The sequence below is a fragment of the Megalopta genalis genome, chromosome 3 (assembly GCF_051020955.1).
Source record: "Megalopta genalis isolate 19385.01 chromosome 3, iyMegGena1_principal, whole genome shotgun sequence".
Lineage (NCBI taxonomy): Eukaryota > Metazoa > Arthropoda > Insecta > Hymenoptera > Halictidae > Megalopta > Megalopta genalis.
In genome coordinates this window covers 22,605,977-22,632,848 of record NC_135015.1, presented here as the reverse complement: position 1 = coordinate 22,632,848, position 26,872 = coordinate 22,605,977, and the positions used below count along the sequence as shown (strand labels likewise).

Genomic DNA, 26,872 nt, shown 5'->3' with positions numbered 1-26,872 from the left:
TCTAACCGCGTCGTGATTTCCGGACATCCGTCGGCCGTATAAGTTCATCTCCCGCGAGTGTCCGATAGTTCCGAATACTTCGGAAGGTGGCAAGCTGGAGAAGTTCGCGATCGGTGTTTGTCGCGGGAAAACGAGAAGCTCGGAGCTCGGAGCTCGGAGCGTGCAATCTCCGATACGGTTCCCTTCTCAGGGTGGCGCGCGCGCGCGCGCGCACCGCTCGAGAAACTTTCGTTCGGCCACGTTTGACCGTGCCCGAGTCGCTGGCATCGTGCCGCTCCGGTTTCCTCCATATTCTTCTCACGCTAGTCGAATTAATATTCTTCGCAATTCCGGAGATTTCAATCTCTTTGAAAACTGCGCCGTTCTCCCGAGAGTATGTTGTTATCGCGTGTCCGGCCATGCGCGGACGTCCGCTTCGTTGTACCGAGAAACGAACAACGCCGTCGTTTCCTATGGAACGGTACCCCGCCAAACACCGCTGTCAGACTTCTGAGCCGAATTCTCTCCCTCTCTCGGATCCTCTCTCGCGTTTTTTTTCTACCGTTCGCAGATTCGCTTCGTACCACTCGTCTCGCGTTGTTCCACGATATTACTTACGGAAACGCGTAACGCTCGCGTTATTCGCGTTACTCGCGCTATTTTCGCACCGTTCCCTTGGAAATGCGCTACCCGAGAAGCCGCATGGACCACGAAAACGATCGGCAGGCTGCAGGAAACATTTCTGAAAGCCACTTTCCGACGACCCATTCAGCTCCTCCGTCGAGTTTTCGTTCGCGTCTTCCAAGGGATTCCATCGATTTCCATTCATGCGACACGCGACGCGACGCAACGCGACGCGACGACCGTTTTCCGATCGTTTTTCGTCGTTCGAGGACAAGCATCTCCCATGATTAATCGTCGGCGAAAGAGTCGTTCGGATTATCCGAAGTAATTGCTCGACTACCGGAGGATTGGGTTAACAAAACTCGGATCGAGATGAAATTTCTTTATTGAGTGTTCCTACGATATTCTTAACCCTTAAAGATAATTAAACGTGCGCTTTTAAAGTAGCTTGCATCGACGACGATATCTCGCCGAATCGTTCGGAAACGGATCGGCTTTCTCGCTCGTCGCATTACAAATCTAACAAAATGAATTCGCAACTTTGCTCTCGCGAATCGGACGTACCAATGCGCCGGTTCCGAGCGGCCCCCGACGATGCTCCGTTGGCGTTCGAAACGCGCGACGCGACGACGATTTTCGGATCGGCCAAAGAACCGGGAAAACGACTCGCGGAAGTACAAACCGAAGAAAGGTTCGGGAGCGTTTCGAGTCCTTCGAACGTTTTCGAAGGGAAATCGAAAGCTCGTCGAGTCGCGAATTCGATCCGAGCTTGGTCGCGGTTTCGCCCGCTCGCTCGCTTCGCCGCGCCGGCAAAGAGAAAAATATCGAGAAATATAAAGGTTTGCAACGAGTCGCGTTCGGTCCGGCAAAAACCGGAAAAATTGGCGCGCGCGGTACCATGTATACGTGGCAGCGACACGCGAGTCTGCGGTCGTTCGGTCGTCGCGGCAACGACGGAATTCCATTTTCGATAAAAGCAATTTCCATAGAACCTTTCTCGGGGATATTAGAGCCGAAAACAAATCGTAGGCACGCGCGGGAGGGAGGCAGCAGCAGCGTTCAGACGCGTGCCCGCTCTTTCTTCGGCGTGGCACGCGACATCGCGAACGCTTCGGCCCCGACGCGGCGTGTCTCTCCGTTTTGTTCTCTTCTAGGATGGATCAACACCTTGGAGCGCGAGTGCTGGGAGGTGACGATGCAAGCTGCGTTCACCGTGAATCCGTGTGCGAACGAGTGCGTATGCGAACGAGTGCGTGGGCGATCGGAATAAATATATGCGAGGTAAGACGCGAAAAAGACTTTCGATCGCGAGACAGCGGCGAAGCATTATCGAGAGTGAGAAATTAGTGAACGAGCGTAGAATTTACGATTATCGATTAAATAAATAATTAGTCGCCAATGGCACGAGAAAGAGATTGCCCCCTTGGTTCCATCGTTAGGTTCGCCGAGAGGTAGGCGTCCGAACGAAGCTCGTATCACGGAACTATGATTTTCTAACCCGACTACTCTCATCGTCGAGGATAAGATTAGCAAAAAATAGATCCGAATCTGTCGATTGTTCCCTGTCGGATCGAATCGTCGCGCGTCGATGACAAAGCGATCCGTTTATTAAACGCGGTAGCTTCTCGGAACTTGGTCGTGCCACGATTCTTTTCCTCCACCGCCTCTTTCTCCCCCTCGAGAAAGAGAAAGACATCGCTCGTTTCCGTTCCCCCGTTGTCCTCGAGCAAGAATCGCGTCGTCGCGATTCCAGTCATGACCGAGCCGCCCCACTGCTATTCTTGCTTGCTTTACGATTGTCTCTCGGCGGAGGCGTTGTTTTGAACTACGTAGAAATAAAAATGGTACGTGACGTTTCAGTCTGCTTCGCGTTTCCGTGTGCGACCAGCCGAGCTACGACTACAGGCGCGATCGACGTCGACGGGCAGACTTTGATCGAAATCGTGGACCGATTCCTATGGAGATTCTCTGACCGAATCGTCTCGGATTTTCTCTCGAATGTAACCTCTGGCTTACATCGTGTTCGATCGTATTCCGCGGCTCTGTTTTGCTCGGTTATAAAATCTGGCGGCACGCGAAACGCCCGCGTTATGCCCAACCGGTAAATCGGTACCCTGTACAAACGATGTAATTCGGTGGCTATACATATACCTATATTGTATATACATATATAGGATTAAAAAGTTTCGAAAAGCGAACGCGACGCTCGACCTTCGGGATTTGATTTATTCGCTTGGAATGTTTGTCCAGCGAACGCATAAAATCCGCCGTCGCGAGGTCGGTTCAACGCGCCTAATAGAGAGTCAACGAATCGATCGAAACATCGAGCAAATATCTTGGAAAAAAAGATGATTCGATGGACCGCCGATGGCTGAAAGTTGAGCGAAATTTCGAGGCGCTGAATCGAAAGGCTGGCTGAATCGACCGCGAGAAGGCGGAGCACTTTGGGTGCGATACGGGTCGCGGGCACCCCTAATTATTCCATAAACGGTTCGAAAGCGATTCCAAGATACGCGAGGCGAACTTGCCAGCTCCGACAGCTGTAGCTACAACGAGGACTCGAAGCGCGACCGACTCGGTAGACTATCAAGCGCCGTTTAAACTAGGTTCGAGCAGAAGAAAAATATTTTAACGAGTGCTCGTCGCGTCGTATCCACCTACGAACCCGATACTCGTTCTCGTTCTCAACTTCCACTCGCAACTCGCAACTCGCAACTCGCCTCGCCTCGCCTCGCCTCGCTTCGCCGTCGACGCGCTACCTCTTCCCTCTCGCTCTCTTTTTATGCAAAACCGTCGATTAATTATACAGCCCGAGCTGTTTCGAATCGTCGACGATCCGCCATTTTCATCTTTCCTCTACGGAAGTTACATCACCTGTTACATCACTTCCGGCTCCCAACCGCGCAACTTCTCCAGGCTTCTCGTTCCTTTCGACGTTTCATCGAGAAACGACTCGAACGATTTCGTAACAATCCATCTCACGCTGGTTCTCGGCTCGCCGTGCTTCGTTATTCCAAGTTTCTTATCTGTCCGAAAGGGCGAGCTCTCTCTTTCCCTCTTTCTCTCCTTTTCTCTGCCACTGTCCCATCCTGCTCGAAACCGTATTCGCTTTCCGCGTCTTTATACAGGGCGAGGCTCCCGCAAGGTGATTCCAAGTAATTTTTACCTCGGCGCAAATGCGATCCGCGTCTTTGTTTACGAGTAATCGACGAGAGGAGAGCTCGGCCGTGTCTCACCTCTCGTTCGTCTCGCCGTTTCTATATAACTATAATATAACTATAACATAACTCGTAAAGAAAGCCGCGTGGATTGGAGTTTCGCTTGGGAAAAAGTTTCTTCGAATCCGCCCCTTTCCGGGTGTCGACGCGATCGCGAGGCAGCACCCTGTACGGTAAATTCGCTGCGATCGTGGGGAGCGGTAGGGCGCGTCCAGGTGGCAGCAAAGGCTTCGCTTCCGGTCCGCGGGCGGAACAGCGTGGTAAGCACCGTGGCAAGTACGAGACGGAAATTCAATAGATGACCGGACGGTAGAGAATGTTGTATAGATTGTTACGATGGGCATGATCCATGGGGGCGCCATGACCCGGCCGACCCCAGAGCCTCCTCCAGGTGTCGAAGTGCCTGCGACAGCTCTCTTGTTCCATCCGTCGTTCCTCCTGGAACGAGAATCTGGCCTGAATACACGCCGCGTGACCTCCTATCCCCCTGTGTCTGCATGCTCTAGAGTTAATTGCATACTTGGAGGAGAACCGTAGGCTTCCGCCCACCCCGCGAGGAGTAATTGAAAGTCCTGATCAAACGGAACCGTTACTACTCGTTCGCCGCGACGCGACGTCTGAGCTGCGAGCGCGTAATGACAAAGCCCGGCTGTTATTTGCCGGAAATTGTTTCAATATCATTATTCAAACAGCGAAGCAGCTTTCCTCATTCGATGAGAAACTTAGTTTCAATTAATTTGACGGGTTTGTCTTCGGGTACGCGCGCGAGCTCGGCCCGGCCCGGTCGGTTCGTTAGCGCGACGAATCCCCGCGGTCTTCGATCTTAATCTCGGGACCGGGAAAATTCAATCCGAGACGAAGATAATTTCAAGTTTCTCCTAATGCCCGCGCGCGGAAAATCGCCGCCGTCGCCGCCGCCGTCGGAATTCCGATCGTAATTCTATCCCCGTTATTCGGATACATTCTTGCGCGCGATATTCTCCGATGAAGCGACCGCGGGAAGATGGCGCGTCGAAACAACGAAACAAATACGGAAATACAAACTCGATCGTTCAAACGAGAAACACACCTGGTTCGATATCGGGCAAATTGCTCGTTGGATTTCAGCGATTTCGGGAGGGTGGTGCGATCGTCGAACGTTAGCGTCCCGATTAATTCGCGAGCAGACAAGGTTCGAGAAAATATTATCGTCCGTTCCGATAAAATATAAGCACCGGTTCGAAGGAGATCGTGATCGATTCGAAGGATCGGGGGTGAATCGTTGCCGCCGACCCGGCTGAAATCGAAGCGATCGCTTTCGGGTTCACCGCGTTATTATTTAATCGGACCAAGCGGCGCGCCTGCAGGTAACTCGGCGCGCATCTAACCGAGACTCTGCCCCGACAGCGTGTTCGGCACGGAGAGGATCGCGTCGGCGGCACGGCACCGCGATCGATGCTATTACCGGTCGGGCTAGGTAAGGTGTTACGCGATTCATCGTGATCGTCCTTCACTTACCAATGCGTGCTCCCGTTTCCGTCGCATTTGCTCGACGAGCTCGGCGATGTACTCGCGATTCCCGATCCCCAGTCTTCGTAATCTGCCGACAAAAGCGGCGTGAATCGACCTCTGTGCGCGTCCAACAGCATCTCGCCTCGCGGCCGTACTTAAACGTGCAGCCGTTGCATCGATCGTGCCTTCGTCCGCGAGCGAATTCGGCTAAAAATTGCTGCCGAGAGACGACGTGGACGGAAATGAAACGAAACTGGACCGAAGAGGGTGCGCGCGCGCGCGACTCGAACTCGAGAAAGCTCCGGCCGGAGTAAAGCGAAATAATTCGAGCACCGATCGGGTCGCGACGTAACCGCGCGCGGTTACGATTAAATCGGCGATTTAAAGGAGCGAGGAACCGCGCGCACGGAGATTTTTCGCGCACCCGAGACGTTCGGCTAGACATCGTCGAATGCCTGATCAAAAACGGCTGAAATTGCAGTCTGTAATTGCTCGGCGCGCGCTCCGGGAACGCCCGGGCGAAATTGCAGCTCGCGCTATATCGCAGGCCGCGCGAACCTTTCATCCGGGATGGGAACACAAAGGCAAAGCCCCTTTCCGGTATAAATATGCGAACAATAACTTGTAATTCCCGCGAGGCAGGCAAAATGACCGCGACACTCGTTACGATGCGTATGAAAACTTACGGTAACAGCTGCGACGCCCCGGAATTGCTTCGATTTAACCCTCTACGGTGCAACGTGTTCAACGGTAATCGAGGGAAAAACATTAACTCGCATCGTTGCCTTTTTTCATCCCCGTTCGGCTCGGTAGATTCGAGCGTCCGCCTTTGGAAACGATTCGAAAACGATCCGGTTAGGTCCGGGTATTCCGAACCTCTATTAGACGTTGGTCGGGCCGGATCGAGACCGCGAGCGCAAGGTTTCTTCGCGTTCGTTCGACTCGTATGTAAACGTAAACTTGTACGTAACACGATTCGATCGAGCGATCGGGTCTCGCGCGGAGAGCTCTGTAATTCCGCGTTGCCTCTTTTCCGCGACGACGCGAGGCGGCGCTAATCGAGGAAACGGGAGCGCGCGCGCGCGCGCGCGCCCGCGGTGTAATTTTTCTTTAACAAGCAGCCAACGTGGTTTTTCCATCCGGCCAATAAACTTGCCGCGAACTATAAAACTTTTATCGGCTCGTCGCGTTCGAAAAGTTTCCTCGGCATCTCGATGAAACGCGTTCGCGCTCGCGCCAGAGCGTCGAAATACATCGGAGGCGCAGGGAACACCTCCGTCTGGAAAACGGGAAAGATACCTTTTACGATGGGAATACGTGTGGAGGGGAAAACGCGTTCGCGGGTACTTGTTGCCACGCTTCCATCGGAGCGGACCGACTTCCGCCGCCGCACCGGCGAACTTCTATCGCCCGGGGAGAATTATTGCTCGGTTGTTTCACCGTTCCGCTCGCATTTTTATGCGAATATTATCCGAGCGCGGTACGCTTCTACGAACCTTTCACCGATGTTCCTTCACGGATAACCGAATAAACGAGGTCAACTTTGGCTCGCGGAAAACGATGCCCGGGATAAACCGAGCTGCGACAGAACGACGCACGGAATTCCGACGCTTACGCCCAAGTACACGCGGGACGCTCGTCTTCGTCTTCATCTTTGTCGCTATTTCCTACATGCTCGGGCCGCGACCGTTCCCAAGGAAGAGGAAACGGGGAGATAAAGATCCTTTAAAGAACTTTGCAAACGAAACGTACGACGGTACGTTCGTTAAAAGTGAAGCCAGGCTCGAGTACGAGTAACAAACTCGTCCGAAATTTGAATTTCAAATGACCGAATAATAACGATCGCGTGGGTTCCTCGCGTCTTCCGAGATTTCACCGCGAAGCGAAAAGAACCGCTTTTGCGTGAAAAGCACGGATTAACCGCGAACGCTTCGAATAATACCGCGTATTACGGGACGCGCGAATCGTAGCTTCCCAAGAGAAATACGATCCCTTCCGTTCTTCGGCCACAATAGGAATCGTCGTGTTGAACCGGTCCGAAGTTTACTCCGAAGCGCAGCAGCCGCCTCGCCCCGCCTCGCCGGGGTGAAAAGAGTAACTTTTAAACGGTGAAATTACAAAAATCTGCTCGGATTACGGGGGGATCGAGTTTCGCGAGAGAAATAATTCGGCCGGGTACGGGCGTGCACGCCCCGAGAGTCGAGGCAGCCCGAAAACGCGTAAGAACGGATAAGCGGGTCGCTGCCTCGGGGACACGTACACCGGAGTCGCAGTCTGCCAAGGGTGTTTACCCCTTAATAAGGCCGCTTAAGCGGCGCGTTACGCACAGAAAATACTGGAGGAGTTTCGACGAGAATCTGGTTCTCTCTCGTCTCGCTCTTCGTAACATTGGAACGGATTGCGATGCCGACGAAATGCCAATTAACGATTTCGAACGAACCGGAACGCGAGACGAAAGCGCGAATTAATATTAATCGAACTCCAGGAAAGTCTGGGAAAATGAAGCGATTCGACCGATCGATCGAGCCGACGATTCGATCAAATTTCCAACGATCCGACGCGACGTGTAACGGGGTGTACGGACAATTAACGTTTCCGCGGCTGCAACAAGTTGAACGGGACAAAATTGTGAAGCGGTCCGGTGTCGACCAGAGTTCGTCCTCCGATGATTTGCAAGGGATTCGGATCGAGATCGTTGGAAAGAGCCGTGGTATTCTGCCGCGGTGGGAACGGGGTGGGAACGAGTTTTCCTCGGCCCGGGGCTGAACGAAGCGAGAAGTCGCTGGAAATAAGACCGCTGTGCATCGTCTCGTCCGAAGGTCTATTCTTTTCTCGAGGAACGTTCTCGAAAGAAAGCGTTCGTTCGTTGGAGCAGAGGGAGGTGACGCGAATTGGAGCGAGCGTTCGCGAGACTCGGCAGCGGCAGATGTTCGACGATTAAAAGATTAGGGAACTGCCGACTCGGAACAGGAAAAACGTCTCCCGACAATAAAAACATGATGAAAATTAAACGTCGAGGAGATCGCTGGAAATTAGAATTCGGTCCGCGTTTCGACGGTCCGCGAAGCCGATTCGACTCGTATCTATTCGCGTTCGATCATCGATCGTCCCGTACCACGCGCATCGATCCACCGTCGAAACAAGTTCTCGCGCCGCTGGTATCGCGTATCCGATAACGATGTCATCGGTCATTAGCATATTAACCGGTCGTTTTGTCGTTTCGTTGCGCTTAAAGTCGCGCCCGTCGAGCACGCGTGCGAGAGTGCGCGACGATATTGGCCGCTGTCGCGCCGTGCCGTGCCGTGCCGTGCCGTGCCGAACACCGGCAGGCTGACGCATAATCGAGGACACTTTGATACCGTTTAATGGAATTCTGTACGAAGCGACCGTCGCCGGTCGTGGCTGTTACCTTGTTTATAATATGCTCGGACGCTCGTGGAACGCGCGGCAATTAATCATCCTCGATTATCGACTGGCCCGCGGGAGGAAATTCAAGACACACTGCCGCCGACCGTGCCAACGAGAAAAATTGTTTTCCTCTCGCTGGGCGACGTCGCGTTGGGCTGCGCGATCGCGAGCGTTAGAATTCGCGTTACAGGACGTGCCTGGGAAAAGCGGGACGCGGCGTACGAGGATCGACTCGCGGACGTTTCGCAGGGATCGCCGAAAACAACACGGAAGGCTCGCGAGCGGAGCCGAAGCGTCGAGCTTTTCTTCGGAGCGCATCGCGCGTCCAAAAAGATAATACCGAGCGCCCTTGCAGCGAATTCCTCTCGTCTCACTCTTTTTTTCTTCTTTCCAGCATCGAGCCAGCGCCGGAGGAAGAGAAGCAATCTTTCAAAGTGGGCGGGAAAAGTAAAAGGAACGCGAGCGGCGCGAGAGACAACGCTCGACGAGGCAACCGTCCCGAACGATTTTTCAGCGCGTAATTACCCGAAGCGGCCTTCGAAGGGGTCGTGCGGCCCGTCGGAGAAACCGCGTTGACGAGCACACGGACCGACAGACTCCAACGTTGACAAACATTCGGAGGGAAAGGGGCGCGTCTCTGCGAAAAGGGTGCCGCGCGCATCTCTCCCCGGCCGAAGTCGTCGGGATCGCGGGAGATCGGGTCAACGGGCCGATTATCCGCAACGTTGTTACGGCGTTACAGCGTCGTCAGCCATCTCCGTCGTTCCCCTTTCTCGCCGCACCGTCTTGGAGCACCGGGACGACGCGAACAAGACCCCGCTTCTATTTGCAGGCGCACGGTTCGTTGCGTTTTCATATCGTTATCGGCCCATTTCCCGGCTGAAAGAAACCTCGAGCATTACCTCGAAGCTGCTCGAACTTTTTGCGCCGCGGAAAACAGTAAGAAACATCTTCGAAATTTGCTCCGATTACCGGCGAAACCGAAAATGCAAACTAGCACGAACCGACTCGTCCTAGAAATTGATTCGCAGCCTCCTCTTCGTTTCAGATTTTAGGAACGTTTGGAAACAGCGAGGACTATAGGCAACGCGACAATGGTATCGATAAGTCGTCCGAAGGCATAACCGAAAGTTTCCGCGACGATCGGACATCGAATCGAAATTTCCTAAACCTCGAACATCGCGAACCCGATTCGATGGTTCCCCTCTAGCTTCGAAGGAAATCCAGGAGCCCTCTGTTCGTTTCGTCGAAGCTTTCCCTCGAACGATCTCGACCGTTCGATACAGCGATCATACACCACCGAAAACGGATCGATCCGGCAGAGTAAAGTTCCAGCGAAAAGTACTCGGTTCCATCTTCCGTTCTTCGACCTGCAAAAGCTGTACACGCCGTCTTATTATTAACTAGTTTCCAAAAAAATTCAGCGAACCCGGTGAAATCCAACGCGAAACATTTCGCAATTCCAGGGGCCGTAGCTGCAGTTAGGTACGTGTGAAACGTGTCGAGGGACGCACGAAACGATCGGAAGCGAGGGAAGCTGGGAGAGAGAGAAAGAAAGAGAGAGAGAGAGAGAGAGAGAGAGAGAGAGAGAGAGAGAGATGAAAGAACGGCGGGTGAGGCAGAGACGAGCGAAAACAAAGACCGCGCCGAGAGGAATTGAAATTTCATTTCACATACGATACGTACGGCTCTATCGTGTATCCAGGCCGCGTAGCGTCCGTCGCGACGTAACGAGTGCTTTGTGGCTGCTGCGAGTAATAACGCCTGCTGGTCAAAAGCGGCACCAATTCCACGCCCCCGGTCAACTCGTACACCTGAACTTCATCGTTGTATCGGCGCATCGGTTCCTCCACTGGCGGCATACCTGAGGCGACACCTGCGAAACGAATTAATCCGTTAACCGAGCGACGAGCTTGCGACGATCTTGCGACGGGCGCTGCGCGGACACGCCAGCCCCATACGAGTATACCATTATTAATCGGGCAAATAGTAAGGCTCGGTCGTTTGGAAAACGTGTAGAACGAGCCGGTCGTTTGTAATTTCTAGCCAAGAAAGTAGTACGAGTCGGTTGTTCGTCGGACCAACGGTACTATTATTTCCCATATCGTCTATCGTTTATCGTTTACCGTTTACCGTTTACAGTTTACCGTTTATCGTTTAGCGTTTAGCGTTTATCCCGATGAACGTCCTTAAGGGACACTCGGCACCGGAAAGCCTCCGCAGGAGCTCGTCCACCGTGGAACTGTCAAAGCCGCGGATCAACGAGCACGTATAGCGGGCTTACCCGACATCGTCCCTTTGTCATCGAAGAACCTGTTTGTATCCGTGACGTCCATGGGATTAATATGCTTCCGATGGATCCTCTCGATCGTCGCATCGCTCGTCCATCCCTGCAACATCGTACAATGTAACCAGACGCGAGCAACTGGTGGGGGACGCGCAGAGTACGCTGACTCGATTAGGCCGAGCGGAAGCTGTCGATAATCTCGTTCCTTGGATTCGTGCGTTGCGTGCCGGCAGACAGCAGCGTGTCTTCTCTACCTATGCTACAGCGTCGAAAATTCATCCAGCGAGCAAAATCTCGCGAAGCCTGGCGAAGCCAGCGAAACGATTGCCGAGAAACGCTCGTTACCGAAACATCGGTACAACGAGTCGTCCCGAGGACGACGAAGACTGGACAGGGTGTTTATCGGCGAAGACTCCGACCGAACCGCGACGAGGCTACCCCGTCGTCCCCGTTCGCCCGTGGGCCGTGATCGAACCGAAATTAGACTTCTATCTCGATCGACGGTTGCCCGGACCCTGACGAAACTATCGTCCGGTTCCATCGGTCTCTCTCTCATAGTAATCTCCGTCGCGGCATCCTCGAGCAACTCGAAGCTCGTCTGGCAGCCGGTCGACGAAGATAATCGTACCCGAGGATAGATTATAGATCGAAGAAAAGCTACTCTATGCGCGAAGAGAGGCCGGAAGGGAGGGAGGATAGGGTAGTGGTACCGAGGGCCGTCGCGGAAGAATTTATCAGTGGTTAATCGGTAATCACTTAGGACTCGGGTAGTCTGGTCTCGGAGTTAACACCCGGCCTGGGTTCATTCGTCAACGTCGTTCCAGTTAGCTGGTTAGCCGGGTCCGGGGCCTCGCGGTTTATTACGAAGAAAAACAAGAAAACGATCCATAAATCCGTCCGCCATTAATTCGCGTCTCGTATCGCTGTCAAAAAGGGTGGGGGAGGGGAGAGGAGGGGAGAGAACGAGACGAGGGTGAACGGGGGCGAGGACACGAACGATAACGAGAAGAGACGAAGCGCGATGCGCGAGCCCGAAAAGTCTGAAGGAGACCGATGACTGGGGGGGCTCGGTAGCGGCCGTTGCCGAGCAGCAAACTTGCCCGAAGTGGAACGTTGTAATAAATATCGGTTTAAACTTTCCGGCCGTGGATGCTGGCCGGGAAAGATCGTTCGATTACGCAGCAACGCGGCACGGTTACGCGCTGCATGCTGCATGCTGCATCGGTCGATTAAACGTTAAGGGTCAAACGCCGTCGAAGCGGATCCAGAGTCGGGACGCTCTCGGGGGATCGCGTCGTGGAACCTCGACGCAACCTTGACCGGAGATTGGATAGCCGAGCGATCCGCTAGACTTTCGAACTCGACGGACAAATCGGTCGCCTCTTCCCATCGGCGATCTCGGCCAGGTACATTCCAAAGACAACGATCTTAAACGTACTCTACGTACCGAGCAAACTACGTCTAAAGTGCGAAGGACGCGCTAAGACAAGACACTAGCAAGCTGGATCGTTCAACGACGATCGTGCTCGACGCATCGGACAGCGGCGCGTACCAAAGACTCGAGGAATCGCGCCCCCAGCAATTTTGGATCCCTCCAAGGAACTCCGCCAGGACCGGGTCGACCCCAAGGCCAGAGGGCCGTCAGCTAAGCAGAGGACGTCGCAGCACATTAAACAGCTTCTCCGGGGTTCGTTTGCCACTTCCGCGAAGCGCGAGGAGCACCTCTGCTTCTATTTTTACGTAGAGGCGCGGGCCGATCGACGAAAGAACGGTTGAACGAACGAAACGATCGTTAGGCGACTCGCGATCGCGACGACACGCTCGACGAGTTCGAGCCACGAACGACGAAAGCTTGGAGTCGAGAGTCGAGAAGTTAAATTTCAATTAGAAAAGAAGTCGCGGCGAGAGATCGAGCAGCGCCGCTACTAATCGAGAAACAACCGAATTACCGGCCGATCGAAGAAACGTCGTCGGAACAATCGCTCGGGAAGTTCGTTAATGAACCGACCGATTTTTTTTGTACGCGAAAGAACGTCGACGCGCGCCGGGTCGATATCGCCGCGGTAATACATATTCCAAGAGGTCGGAGGAAGAGTTTCGCGTCGACCAGCTCGGGGCAGAGACGTTAACGAGGGCCGATATCGTCGAATCCGATCGGCCGAGTAACCGACGACGAGGCCCAGGGTCGCCGGCACCTCCTTCCGCTCGCTTTTGTCGCGACGGGCCTCGATGTGTCGCGTCGCGTCGTCTTTGCCCCGGGTGTGACACGGGTTGACCTCGGCAGACTGCCAACTACGAATAACCGAGCGAAAATTTGTGCGTTCGCAAAGTACCGGTCGCTGGCGCGCAAACGAGCGTCCGCGGTAACAAAAACCGAATCAGGGGCTCCGAAAAATGGAAAGCGCTTCGTTCTTTGCGGGCCGAGGTTACGCGCGAAGCAACGTAACGCAACGGATCCAACGAAGAATTCCAGCCGTTTCGTACACGCACCAATCGCATCGTCACGCATCGGCCTATTTTCGTTGTACCGCCGCGACGCTGCTTCGCCGTCTTAAAATAAACAAACCGGCGATTTCGAGGACGCGGAGCTAGGTATGTATACCGAGAGCTCGAGGCGGCACACAATCTTTTCGAACTTTGAATTGCAAATCGTCTCCGCAACCGGCTCTCGAACCACGGATCCCGAGCCAATATACCGAGGGCAAACGTTTGCACGGTTATTATCGGCCGATAGCTGGAGGCTTCTTTACGACGATAACAGTCCTCGTAACTGCCAGGATAACAAGGCCCGGAACGACATCCTTCCCCGCGAATTACACGCCGCGCCGCGTCGGCCCGGCCTAATTCCGAGAGCAACCTTCGATATCCCCGTCGCGCCGCCTCTCGCCTTTCTACTTGCTATTTCCCATTTATTATTTCGCGCAACCGATCGCCGACAACGGTCCTGCCCCGACACCACCCAAACGCGTACGCGCTCTTCTCCGATCTCTGGATCCGTATAATCGAGCTTCGGCCGCGAGAACGCATTTCGAAACGTTTGCAGCATCGCGGCTTCGCGTTCCCCGGATCGAGCAATAACGGGGCTTAAATAACGGGAGTTAAATAACGGAAGTTAAATAACGGGAGTGAAATAACGGGAGAGACGCGGTAATTATCGATCGATGGCCAGCACCTCCCCGTACAAATTTGTAACGCGGAAAATCGATTAACGGAAAGTTTTTCGGCGCGCGCGCCGAGAAATAGAAATCAATTGGTTGGGCACGATCGAACGATTGATCGAAATAACGCGGCGATCGAGCGCGATCCAACGCGATTTAACACGATTTAGCGCGATCGCATCGCGAGCCGTAGCATCGAGCGAACCGGATTCGCGTATTTTCAATTTAACGCCCTCTCGGTCGAACGACCCGATAATTGAACCAAAAACGAACGAACAACATCCAATTCGGGAAGAAATTCTCTCCTTTGTCGCGCGAGTTTTTACGGTGCAACAGCGTAGGCCGGATTTTTAATGGTCGTCGCGTCGCGTTCGGACGAGCTCTCCGAGCACTTGTGGTAGAAAAAAAAGCCGAACGCCGTTTGTTCGATATTTACCGCACTGTGCGCATGGAAAATTCGTCCATTCGATCTCCGCGCTATCCAAGGATTTTTCCGATGGAGAGGAAAAACAAACGCGCGCGGCAGCCGACGCTTTCGGTGATACGATCGAAGGAAAAATATGGATCGCGACGAGCGACGCTCGAATCGCTCGACACTCTCGATCGACCGTTGCTCGATCCGGATCGATCCGAATGCCGTAACGTCGAAGACGACGCATCGAGTAGAGAAGAAATTCTGATTTTAAAATCGGACAGATCGTTTTACGGAATGTAAAATTACGCTTCCAGTTTCGTGTTTTCTCGCGCGTTCGCGAAACCGGAGAATATCGTACGAACTGCTTGAAACGCGTTACCTGGCCGAAATTCCGACACCTCCCTTGCTCCAGAGACTCCGGGCGAACCAGGGACTCTATCGCCTCGATCGGCTCCAGCGGAACGTTCTTCTTTCGAAGGGTTGCCGCGCATGGCGCGCCACCCCCCGGCTTACCCCACGGCGAATAATTCTCCAAGATTTGCTGGAGCTGTAATCAAAAAATGAAACTGTGGGGACGGTTCCGCGCGAGCCTGACTTTCACGCTCGAGAATATTCTGCTTGCCACGAAACTCGATTCGAAGCGGATTCGTAGCGGATTCGGAGCGGATTCGAACGGAATTAATCCGGCGCGGCGCAAAGTCTCCGCTGGAAGCGCGGAGTCGATTCGTTCGATTCCTTTTTCAAAATACGCGATCGAAACGACGGAGACGGGACGCGATGAAAAACACTGTGCGCGCGAATGAGAAATCTGTCCGACGCGACGAGTATCGATCCTACCACGCGCTTATCGAGGCTCCATTGTCCGGACAGTTTTCGAGAGCGAAGCGATCCGAGACGAGGCCCTCCTTCGTCGAGGATGCTCAAAGTCCCCCGAAAGATTCGACCAGCCGCCGTTTCTTCGTTGTACGACACTGCTCCTCGAGAAAGCGCATCGCGAAACCGCGTGCGTGAGAACGCTTCGGCGAACAACGTCCACCTTCGTTATGGAACGCTCCGTGACTTTTGGTCGAACGATCGAATTTTCGAGTTTACGTTTAATTAACCGACGCGCATCGAGTCGGCGAACGACGATGCAGAGAACTTTTACTCGTCCTTGACTCGCGGTTCGACTCGTCCTTCCTCGCAGAATGCTCCACGAAACTGGGTCAAGTTGCAACTTTCGTTCGACACCGGGAGAAACTTGGTTCAAGGATCGTTTCGTGTTCGTACTCTTAAATTACTAATCGTTCGCGAAGAAACAGTCGGTTAAAAAACTGTGAACTCGGCGCGAATCTTTCCAATTTGGTCCTTCGTTCTAGCAGAACCATTTAAGAAAATGTCGATCTTTGAAACTTTCGCGAATCTTATCTTATCCATTTCCGACAACGAGGAACGCGCCGTTGGTCGGACATCTAGAATTTTCCTTGTTTATCTTATCGCGGTACCTCTATTAACTCGAGCGAGCAGGCGTCGATTCGATCGCTGCGAAACGGACATCCGACGCAACAAATAGACAGACCCGCGCGACGACGCCATCGTTCAACGTGGAAACTTGGAAGCGCTTCCGCTCATTAGCGAAATGTTTCTTAGAGCGACGCAACGAGAGCACACACGCGGTATTTACAGCCGTGCCGCGCCGTTAATGGTACGGCTCTCGACGAAATCGTTAGGGAACCCGCGTAGGTAAATAGCTACCGAGCAAGAGAAAACGGAATCCGGACTTGCTCGCCTCCTCGGATGGGCCGAAGCGCGGTCGACGGCGCCCCCTGGATCAACGTTCGTCGAAAGTTCCACGAATCGTGGAGAAAATCGGAAATCGGCGCGAAAAAGAAGAAACGCGCGCGCTTCGCGTCGCCGAAACGGATTCGAGGAGGAAATTCTCGAGCTAAATCGTTCGAGCGAGAACGGTGATATCGCTCGAAATCGTCCGATATTCGACGGACAGCGTTCGAAACGATGCTCGGACCGACGGAAATCTCTTGCACGCACTCGTAAATCGACGGGTACGGGGGTACAGTTCCAAAAGTACGGAAGCTGTCGTAAACGCGAGGGCCGAGGGTGTTTGGAGGCGACACGGCGGACGGGCCGACGATCTTTATCCGATCAACGGGAACGATACCGACGCGGCGCGGCATAGCGCGGCGGAAATAAAGGTAAAACGTGGTCAGCGAAGGGCGGACCGGGCTCGGACGAGCACAACAGGCCCGTTTACGACGCATACTTCACGCTGTTCACGGTGCTTCCGACGTTCCAGCTCCTCCTTTCGCCGCTTCCAGAGCGCCGTCCCGTCTTGAACGGTCCGCCTTTCCCGCTCCTTTCTCGCGTCCTTCGCGACTTCCGGTACATACGTCGTCTCCGGGATTTCCTGCGCCATCTCGGTCCTCCTCTTAATAAAAGGACGAACAAATCACGGGCATGCTGCCTGGATCCCGAGTGCGAGTACGAGAGCGAGCACGTGGAGCGGACCTTCTGAAAATCAAATGGATGTTGCACGGTTAGAAGTGGCCGGGAAAAGTACGAGCCTGGTTGTGTTTCTCTTCGAGTGGAACTCTTCTCCCTTTTCTCTCTTTCTCTCACTCTCTCCTCGCCTATCTCCTATCTCGCGACGGATCGTACTCGAGCGACGCTCGTGGAACGGCGAGGCGATGGAAGGGGATGCCGTGGGACTTTCCTTCGGGCCATCCGCGTCGGACCCACTTGGCGAAAGATCGATGCGTCCGTCTCGAGTAACCGTCGGACAGTCCCTTAATTTACGACGGTCTTTGTTTGCTATCGAGGACTCGGAAAGGGAAACTCTACGACACGTGCGACGTTAAAGTCTGGAAAAGATCGACTCAAAAATAGCTTCGTCGAACGAGAGTCGTAAATTACGTTGGCCGTTCGCACGAAAGAAAACTCTCTGTCTCTCTCTCTCTCTCTCTCTGTCGATGTATCTCGGCGTTTAAAAACCTGGAGGATCTCGATCGCGTTTTTAGGCGGTCGCGGTCGGCGAAAATATCGAACGTCGGTTTAACAAGTTCGTGGTTCGTGTCGCTCGAGGAGGCAGCGTTATCATCTGTTATCGATTTAACAAGATATTATCCTGGTCGAAGGAAGCGCGACAGTTCGTACAGGCCATCGCGTCCCGTCGTCGTCGTCGTCGGCTGGTCGGGAACGGGAACATCTCGTTTGCACGAACCTCTTTCCAGAGAACCGCGGAGATCAATCAACCCTCCGAGACTTTCCTCCCTCGAGCGGCACACCTAGTTTCCGCGAGCGTTGGTTCGCGTCGGTGGCTCATTTTTATTTCATAATTCGCACCGAGACGGATCATTTTCTCTCTCGAGCACCGTATTTTTCCTCGAATTACACATTAAACGGCTCCGGCGCAGGTTACTTTATCGGACGCGCGATACCCTTGAACGATGATTCAACTTTCGGACGAAGGCCGCGTACGAACGTTTCAAGCGTCCTACAATGACCACGGATATTTCGGGTGCTAGATTCGCGGGATATTTGTCTTTAATCGAACGGTATCGCCCGATCACCGACAAACCGTCGTCGTCGTCGTCGTCAGGTCGATAAAGCTTCGGTTCGTTACAGAACCATCAAACTATAGTAACGCGTTACAGTACCATGAATAATATAAAAGTACGTGAAAACACGAAAGTTCGCCTATCGATTTATCCATAAAAATGTGTTCGCGAAACGAACAACAGGATATTCCGCAACACCGACACCGCCGCCGTCGCCGACGAAGACGACGCCGACTCGCGACGCAGGGAATGCGAATGGCTTCCAGGCAGAATGGAAAGACTTCCGGGCATGCCTGCATAATTCCATCGATATCTTTTTATCCGCTGGCTACGACATTGTTACGGGATGCTTCGCGAATTTCATTTTGATAATGAAAAACCATCGTCGCGCGGCATCCGAACTCCGCGCCCCGTGCAGGTTTAATGAAAATCTTACACCGCTCTCGAAAACATTGCCCGATATTATATTCGATTGCCAACGCGTTCGATGCTGCGTACCCTCGGCAAAATTCTGTAGGAACTCGCGGCAAACTGCGGATTTTATGCTTTTACGGCAAATTTGAGCGAGCGAAGCTCGACACGACAGAAAGATGAGAAGAAATTGAGAACGGTCGAAGACGCTGGATCGAAAGCTCCGTAGCCAAAGATGCGCAGCTCGCGCCATTAAAATTGCATCGACGGACGACAACGAGTCGAGCACCGCGTGTCTTTCGAAGAAGTCTCGGATACCGAACAAGTTCCTTTCGGTATCGGCGTTTTTTCGAAATGCTATCGACGTAACCGGGAAAGGGATCCATCGCCCGAAAGCTCGTCGTTCGGCCGCGCGTCCAAACGGATTCCGTTGGTCCGTCGCGTTCGACGTTGTTCGGCAAAAAGTAACGCGAAGTTTAATACTCACGATGCGACGGAAGTCTTGCGTGTCGCCGGGACCGAGATCGGGACTGGGACGCGCCGGCTGCGAGCAGGCCGCTCGAGCAGCGAGTCGACGGTGCAGGAACTCGCGAAAATGTTCGAACGTAAACCGATTACGTCCATGCAAAAGCTGCTCGCCCGACTATGAGAGCACGCGACTGGCAACCGCCCCGTGAATCCCTGGCTTCGAGTCAGCCACCCTGTTCTGGTTGCCGACGTCGATTTTCCCCGGCATACCAGCGCATCCCACCGCCGCGCGACGCCACGCCACGCCACGCCACGCCAAACCACGCCACACGAAGCGACGTACAACACGCTACGTACCAGTTACATGCACCACGGCGTATACGACATACGCTGCTCGACCTTCGACTACCGCTGGCTCGTGACCAGGGCCGTCGTCGAGGGAATACGGCAGCAGCACCCTCGACCGACGCGCGGCGCGAAAAATTACGAGGCTGGCCGGCCAACGGCGGTTTAGACTAACACGATTTACACGCGATCGGTTTCGAGCCGATCCTCCGACCCGCGTTCCCTCCTCGCTCATCCTCCTTCCCAAGACCATCGTTCCTCTTCCACGGGCATGTTCCACGCTGCAAGCACGCTACGATTGCCACGCGAGTCCTGGGTCCTGCCATGATAACGGCTCTCAGGGTTGTTGCGCCTCGTCGCGTCCGACTCGTAACGGAGCATTCTAATGGTAATCCGTTAAATACAAGCGTTATTCCCTTTATTGGGATTATTTCTCACACACACACACAAATGAATATGATATTAATTCTTTTTCTTAAAAAGATTTATTTTACTTACGACAACTGAAAATTGCCTGCTTATATACCTTTTTTGGTGCGGTCTTCTCCACTAATCAGAGACGGTCATTCGTCGCGTCTTACATTATACACGCGGTACAAGGATCGCTAACGGTCGGAGCACGATGTGTTCCCACGACATCGGCGATGGTATATCGCGGTATCTTTGATATACAGTTTACATCACCGTCGGTGCGCGCTGACGGAAAGTTTGTTTGTTTTCCAACATCCTTCTTTCAATTTTATTCTCGATCAATATTCTGTGTTCTCTTTTAATCGATATTTAAGCACTCGAGTAAATATCGACGCGCGATAAATATATGTTAAAATTTCTTACCGAACGCAAGGAACGTGCTCCTCGATGGTTCCGAAGATAAGTGCTTACCGATAGGCACCCCCTGCCTATCCCGTCGTCCCGTCTCCGTCTCCGTCGTTCCGACCCGGATCCGTCGGGAGCAAAGTCCCGATTTTTTAACAAGGCGGCGTTGGACGCGACTATCCTCGGACCGGAAGATACCGGCGACCGATCGCCCCCGTAGATCGCAGATATTCGATGCAGTTATTAGGATTTCTGTTTCGAAAGAAGTCGGATTATTTCCAACAGCGGCGACCAACGCTGCAACGAACACGCTACAAAGAAACTCTTGAAAATAATTGGGAGATCTCGTGTCCGAAGCGTGTGCACACCGTCCACAGGCGTTAGCAGCGTAAACTTCAACAAACGTTGCGTGCGATCGCGTGCCACTGACCTTTCGCGCGTGGCCGTCAGCCCGAAGGTTGCCCGTTAACGAACAACAACAAAAATGCGTTCGTAGTGCTCGGTGCAGCACCGACCGTCACGCAACGCGATAAACCGTAGATGCGTCGCATCGAGTCGAAAATCCGACGACCTTCCGATGTATTCGCACGCGCGTGTGCCGACAAATAATAAAGGAAATACACACCCTACGCCGAAAAATCGCTTCTACCTTGACTTGACTTTCCTTCGGGACTCCAATCGCAGGAACCACCGCGTAGCGAGATCCCAGCAATCGATGTGTACACAATTGTTACATTTTAATGATCTATAATTCGAAAAAAACCCAATCGTTCCATAACACGTATGAAATTGAAAATTACAACGAGCCGATGGCTGTAAAGTACATTTTTCAAGTGTGTCAACCGTTATTGGGAAATTTTCCATCAATTGTTTTCGTACAAACTTTCCTCAACTGTTTCTTTTTTTCAAACGTTTTAACAAGATACGATAACGTTTTCAAAACTAGATACGTACGATCGCAAAATTTATTCAAAAGCCAAACGCAATTAATTGCTCGTTCAAGGTTGTTTCATTGTTATGTCGAGTAATTATACTTAACGCTACCGTAGTTTGGGTTTTCTTACACGATATCGATGCAGCAGATTCTCCCGAACAGTTCCATGCCCTTGATTTAATTTTTAATGCCTTAATTTTGCCATAATTAACGGTTTTTGGTTATCCTGCAGTACACGCTGCATGTGGCGCCTCTGTCGAAGAAAAGATGAAGCTCCGTTCCGATATCCGTACAGCGCCAATCGATGCAGTGACAAAAGGCTCAAACTGCTAGCTAAATTATCGATATTGCAGGTGGGGGGGGGGGGTGGCGGCGCACAGCGCGGGGGGGGAGAAACGCGCGCAAAATGCACTCCTTGATCCTTCTATATCATAGTTCGTTATTCTTTTGTTTATATTCATGGGTCTTATTTCTATGTAAATTTATTGAAAATAAAATAAATATTCTCAATTGTCATAACATTGATTTACTATTTCTTCTTACCTATATCACTATCCGATGTGAATATGAAATTATCCATTGTTGGAGAAAAATAAAATAAGTAACCTAAAATAGTAACAATTGCAAAGCCACCGGTGGCCACTAACCCCGCCACCTGTCTATGGAAATTGGACTTGTACCACTTTCATAATCAATGGTTACGCAATTTCTTTTACCGGTTTCATGTTCCTTGTGTCAAGTTCATAATTCTCTACATTCGTTTGGAATAACCGTTATCGATGCGAAACGTTGAACGTTAAACGTATCGGGGGATTCGAGTATGCGAGTTTGCAAAATGAATTCGAGGTGTCGATTTGTACAGGAGAACTATATTTACTCGACAGACGGTGTTTGCCCCATCTAGCGGGAAAACGCTGAAACCGGTAGCCAAAATTTATCGCCGATAATTTGGCTAACAGTTTGAGCCTTTTGTCACTGCATCGATTGGCGCTGTACGGATATCGGAACGGAGCTTCATCTTTTCTTCGACAGAGGCGCCACATGCAGCGTGTACTGCAGGATAACCAAAAAACAATAATTATGGCGATTCATTAATAATAACGATATAATATAGCAAAGACGTTAAAAGAAGCAGGTAAAGAGGACGTAATTCTAAAGAGTTATCCTATTTACAGGTATACTTGTTATATTAGGTCGAACAGACAGTACAGAAGGACTTTCGACTATCGATACATAAATATTATTGTTGAATTTTTGTACCGAAATCTATGATGAGAGACGTAATAAAACTATGAATTGAAAGTAAACCATTAAGATATAAGAATATAAATTTATTAAGAGGGGTCGCTGGAGTGCTGGACGGTGGGTAAAGTATCGTTAAGCAGAAAACAGTAAAGTAAATTGGTTGATTTCTAGAATGCTAATTTCAGGTTCCACCAGCCTTTATAATTATAAGACTTGCCATAGCGGAGAGTTTTTTGTAAAGATTACGGAATTTTCGCGTTGGACGAACCAAGAAGAAGTTTAGATGAATAAAAATGCAGAGAGTTTAGGAAATGCATTAGCCAGGTATGTTGCAATGATTAATATTAAGATGAGTTTAATCGAATAGATGAATGGTGAAGGTTGTTTTCTATTACAGATTGGTGAAATGAAGATAGTTTTGATGAACTATTCCTAAAGAAGAATAAGTATGCGTATGATAAATGTTTGTGAATATAAATGTGATTTGAAAGGTATGGTACGATTATAGTTTTCTGAATTCCGCAGTGGACTCTCGGCAATTAGATGCTGTGAAGTGGATGATGCAAAGCGAATGATGCGAAGGAAGATTTATGGTTGAAAGTTGAAAGATGGGAAGAAAGTAGGGTAGACTTTGCATAAATAAGAAAAAGAAAAAGATGTATCGGGGAGACTTGTAGGGAAGAAGACAGTGGAGCTAGTTTCTGTAAGAATAAATATGGAGCGTTTGTTTTGAAAGCGGTGCAAGTCCAGTTTGTTTGGTTTGGATAAAATTGAATGTTGGCAGATGTTGTTCCATCGTGAAGGAACAAACACGAGGAGTTTTTGCGAGCAGTTATGACACGGACGTGACCAGGGTTGGCGTCCAGATTGTCTGGACGTCGTTTCCAATAGCCGGACATATGATATGTCCAAGAATCCAAGAACTGCTTCTATGGTGGTAAAAGGTGTTTGAAAAATGGTGTAAATTATTTAGTTGATTAAAATGTATGATTTGTTTAATAAATAAATGTATTTTTTTTAGAAGACAAGGAAAGATTTTGATTACTTTTCGGTTGACTTAATAAATTTGTATTGCTAGGTTATAATGGGTTACTTTGAATTGAAAATTCCTAGTTTGACTACATCTCCGATTCTAGATACGTGTTTGTATAAATTGTAAGAGGATATAATTGATGTATTTGATATGATGCACACACATTTGATTATTATATAGTTTAATAGCTAATTAGTATTATCATTAATACCTCCTCCCAAACGTCATCTCAAGCCGCGCAATGACAAGATTTAAGGTGGGTTGGGGGGAGGGGGGGGGGGGGGGGGTTGTCACAAGGCGTGGGGGGGGGGGGTCGCCGAACGAGGGGGGAGGGGGGGGGTCGCCGCGCATGCGGCGTTGTGGGGGGGGTTTCACGCGAAAAACGCGCGCTGGGGGGGCGCCGCAAGGGGCATGGGGGGGCGCGCCGCGCAAAGGCGAGGGGAATGAGGGGCGCGCCGCGCGAAAGGCAAGGGGAATGGGGGGCGCGCCGCGCGAAATGGCGAGGGCGGAGGGGGGGCGCGCCGCGCGAGGCTCGTGGGGTGGAGAGAAACGCGCGAGGGTCGTGGGGTGGGGAGAAACGCGCGCAAAATGCACTTCTTGATTCTTCTATATCACAGTTCGTTATTCTTTTGTTTATATTCATGGGTCTTATTTCTATGTAAATTTATTGAAAATAAAATAAATATTCTCAATTGTCATAACATTGATTTACTATTTCTTCTTACCTATATCACTATCCGATGTGAATATGAAATTATCCATTGTTGGAGGAAAATAAAATAAGTAACCTAAAATAGTAACAATTGTGAAGCCACCGGTGGCCACTAACCCGCCACCTGTCTATGGAAATTGGAATTGTACCACTTTCATAATCAATGGTTATATATGCAATTTCTTTTATCGGCCTTATGTTCCTTGTGTCAAGTTCATAATTCTCTACATTCGTTTGAAATAACCGTTATCGATGCTGTGTTGGGGCGTCACAGCGTCGTCAGTAATAGCGACGAATTATGACGCTATATATGTGGACGGTATAAAATAAAGATTGCCATCCCTCCAACGCACCTCCAATATTCGCCGATTGGCCCTGCCCGATTTTTTTTTTGTGGCAATAGTCAATCAGCGAGTCCGTTCCAAAGCACACGTCCGCATCGCCCCGGCAAAGGCAGGAAAGTTCCTCCAGGCATCACCGTCATAATACAATGTCAGGCTGACCCTTCGGAACTTTTCCTTCTTTATGACTCGTCCCGGCCATCGAGGCCGAGAGAAGCGAAGTCCCAAAAACCTAAGCTCAAAAAATAGCCGGCTAGGCACGTCCGTGTCATAAAGACATTAGTGCTGTGCACTAACAGATGCGAAACGTTGAACGTAAAACGTATCGGATGTTTCGAGTATGCGAGTTTGCAAAATGAATTCGAGGTGTTGATCTGTACAAGGAGAACTTTATTTACTCGACAGTGTGGCGGTTTGCTTGGTATTATGTTCTCTTAAACTGGATTCTCTGAGAACTGGGGACGATGGCTTTTCGGTAATAAAGGAAACAGTTAATTTGGCTAACTTGTAATGTGTTTTATTTAACTTTATGCGTACGTCTTTAGACTATTTGTACGTCTTTACTCTTGGGAGGTTGCTATTAGACTGTGAGAGAGTCCAGTGGTTTGCGCAGCAACAGCTAGTTACTAAGTTGTAGGTGGCGCTGTGTGCCGCTTGTACGGGCGTACGCCACAACAGACGGTGTTTGCCCCCCATCTAGCGGAAAAACGCAGAAACCGGTAGCCAAAATCTATCGCCGATAATTTGGCTAACAGTTTGAGCCTTTTGTCACTGCATCGATTGGCGCTGTACGGATATCGGAACGGAGCTTCATATTTTCTTCGACAGAGGCGCCACATGCAGCGTGCACTGCAGGATAATTCAAAAACATTAATTACGGCGATTAATTAATAATAATAACGATATAATACAGCAAAGACGTTAAGAAAAAAAAAAAGTAAAGTTGGTAAAGAGGACGTAATTCTAAACAGTTATCCTATTTACAGGTATACTTGTTATATTAGGTCGAACAGACAATAATAATATTAGGGAGTGTTGAAAAAAAAGGAAATTTTAGCCTCGAACAAAAATTAATCTATAGTTTACTTAGTACTAAGATACTAAGATATCGGTTTACATTTTTTCGTCGGTTCCGTCAGCGGGCAACGACGGTGATGTAAACTGTATATAATAGATACCGCGAGACATCATCACCGGTACCATTAGATACACATCGTGCCCTGACTGTTTGGGGATCCCAGCGTCACGTATACAATGTGAAACGCGACAAATAAACGTCTCTGATTGGTGGATAAGGCGAACCCAAGAAGGATATAAAAGAAGCGTCTTTTTCTTACCGGACTCTCAGTAGAGTTTGGTTGCTCGATCGTTTTCGCCCATATACCTTCTCTCAATAAAGGAATAAAAAAAATAAAGTCTTTTTAAGAAAAGAATTAGAATCATATTCATTTTCATTCCATAATCCCAACAGGGAGGATAGACAGTACAGAAAGACTTCCGACTATCGATACATAAATATTGTTTCGTTGTATGACGGAACCCCTATAAATCAAGCGAGAAAAAATGTTGTCCTCGAGTCAAACATTATTGACCAGCCACGTTCGTCCCTGGGAAGAGGAAAATTGCCAGATGTGGATAACCCAGGGACCGAAGGCCCTAGGAAATAGCGTATTTTGGACGAAGCAATCGAAATGCCAAAACACCCGTAGTAAGCAATTTCGTTGAAAGCCATTTCCGTCTTCTATTCAAGTATTTCTTTTATGATCCACAGTTGGTCACCAAATGTCATTCCTAGTCGTTTTTTTTTTTTTACGATATGCATGTTCCACCGAGAAGAGGCATTTTCGGGATCATTGTTTGTTACGGCTTATCCTTGGGACACTCGGATTCCTTCGCGGGCGTCACCCGAGGGCACGAGCACTACCTGCGGGTGACCCTTAGTTTGGGGCGGTCACTTTCCTAATTTTGCAATCCAATCAGTCAGGGCGACCGTTTCCCTCCCTCACTCCTCGCAAGAATTGAACAATCCACGAATTCGACTGTCTCAAATTTAAAACACACCCACACCGAATTTACCTCCAAGAAAACACAACACACAACAGTCATTCTACCATCAACCCGCACACGGAATAGTCTACTCTCTAAAAATTATACTCTGTATCGATGTGAAGTTGAATGTTCAAATATATTCCAAGTTAAAGAAAAGAAACTCAGCTTATTATTATCCCTAGCATCTTGAAGAGTCGTAGGGAACCGCGAATATCAAATACGCGGAAAAACAAATATTTTTAGTTATGAGTTGTGTTCTTGTAAATAACTGGTGCGTGCGATGTAATTACTAACTTTATTGGATAAGTTGCGTAGAATCACTTTCGGGTAGCGTGACGTCGTAGCATGAGAGGTATGAGGAGTTTCAGAGGTACGAGAGCTATG

The 26,872-nt window shown here is 50.7% G+C and overlaps 1 protein-coding gene and 2 long non-coding RNA genes across 14 annotated transcripts; 1 reads left to right on the top strand and 2 right to left on the bottom strand.

The window, feature by feature from the left end:
• Positions 1-970: 970 nt before the first annotated feature.
• LOC117222062 (uncharacterized) lies at positions 971-21,385 on the bottom strand. Of its 9 annotated transcripts, none has more exons than XM_076520356.1 (11): positions 21,239-21,385; positions 20,824-20,919; positions 19,033-20,426; positions 16,841-17,088; positions 14,960-15,127; positions 12,560-12,652; positions 11,005-11,110; positions 10,407-10,596; positions 9,892-10,099; positions 5,319-5,400; positions 4,008-4,259 (listed from the first exon to the last, which is right to left on the bottom strand). In XM_076520356.1, exons 4-11 carry the CDS (start codon positions 16,991-16,993, stop codon positions 4,153-4,155), a joined length of 1,107 nt encoding a protein of 368 aa, XP_076376471.1. In that variant the 5' UTR covers positions 16,994-17,088; positions 19,033-20,426; positions 20,824-20,919; positions 21,239-21,385; the 3' UTR covers positions 4,008-4,152. The 9 variants fall into 9 exon arrangements, with proteins under 9 accessions (XP_076376479.1, XP_076376476.1, XP_076376478.1 ...); XM_076520358.1 differs by having other exon boundaries at positions 16,841-20,124; positions 20,193-20,426; XM_076520359.1 differs by having other exon boundaries at positions 20,193-20,426.
• Positions 21,386-21,611: 226 nt separating this feature from the next.
• Positions 21,612-24,655, bottom strand: LOC143259180 (uncharacterized). The gene is made up of 2 exons (XR_013033009.1): positions 24,112-24,655; positions 21,612-22,161 (listed from the first exon to the last, which is right to left on the bottom strand). It is a non-coding gene; the product is annotated as an uncharacterized LOC143259180 (long non-coding RNA).
• On the top strand, positions 22,125-23,578 carry LOC143259179 (uncharacterized). 4 transcript variants are annotated; one of them, XR_013033005.1, is made up of 5 exons: positions 22,125-22,243; positions 22,302-22,470; positions 22,539-22,677; positions 22,751-22,799; positions 22,879-23,578. It is a non-coding gene; the product is annotated as an uncharacterized LOC143259179 (long non-coding RNA). The 4 variants fall into 4 exon arrangements; XR_013033006.1 differs by having other exon boundaries at positions 22,157-22,470; positions 22,879-23,056; positions 23,138-23,578; XR_013033004.1 differs by having other exon boundaries at positions 22,157-22,470.
• Positions 24,656-26,872: the final 2,217 nt, after the last annotated feature.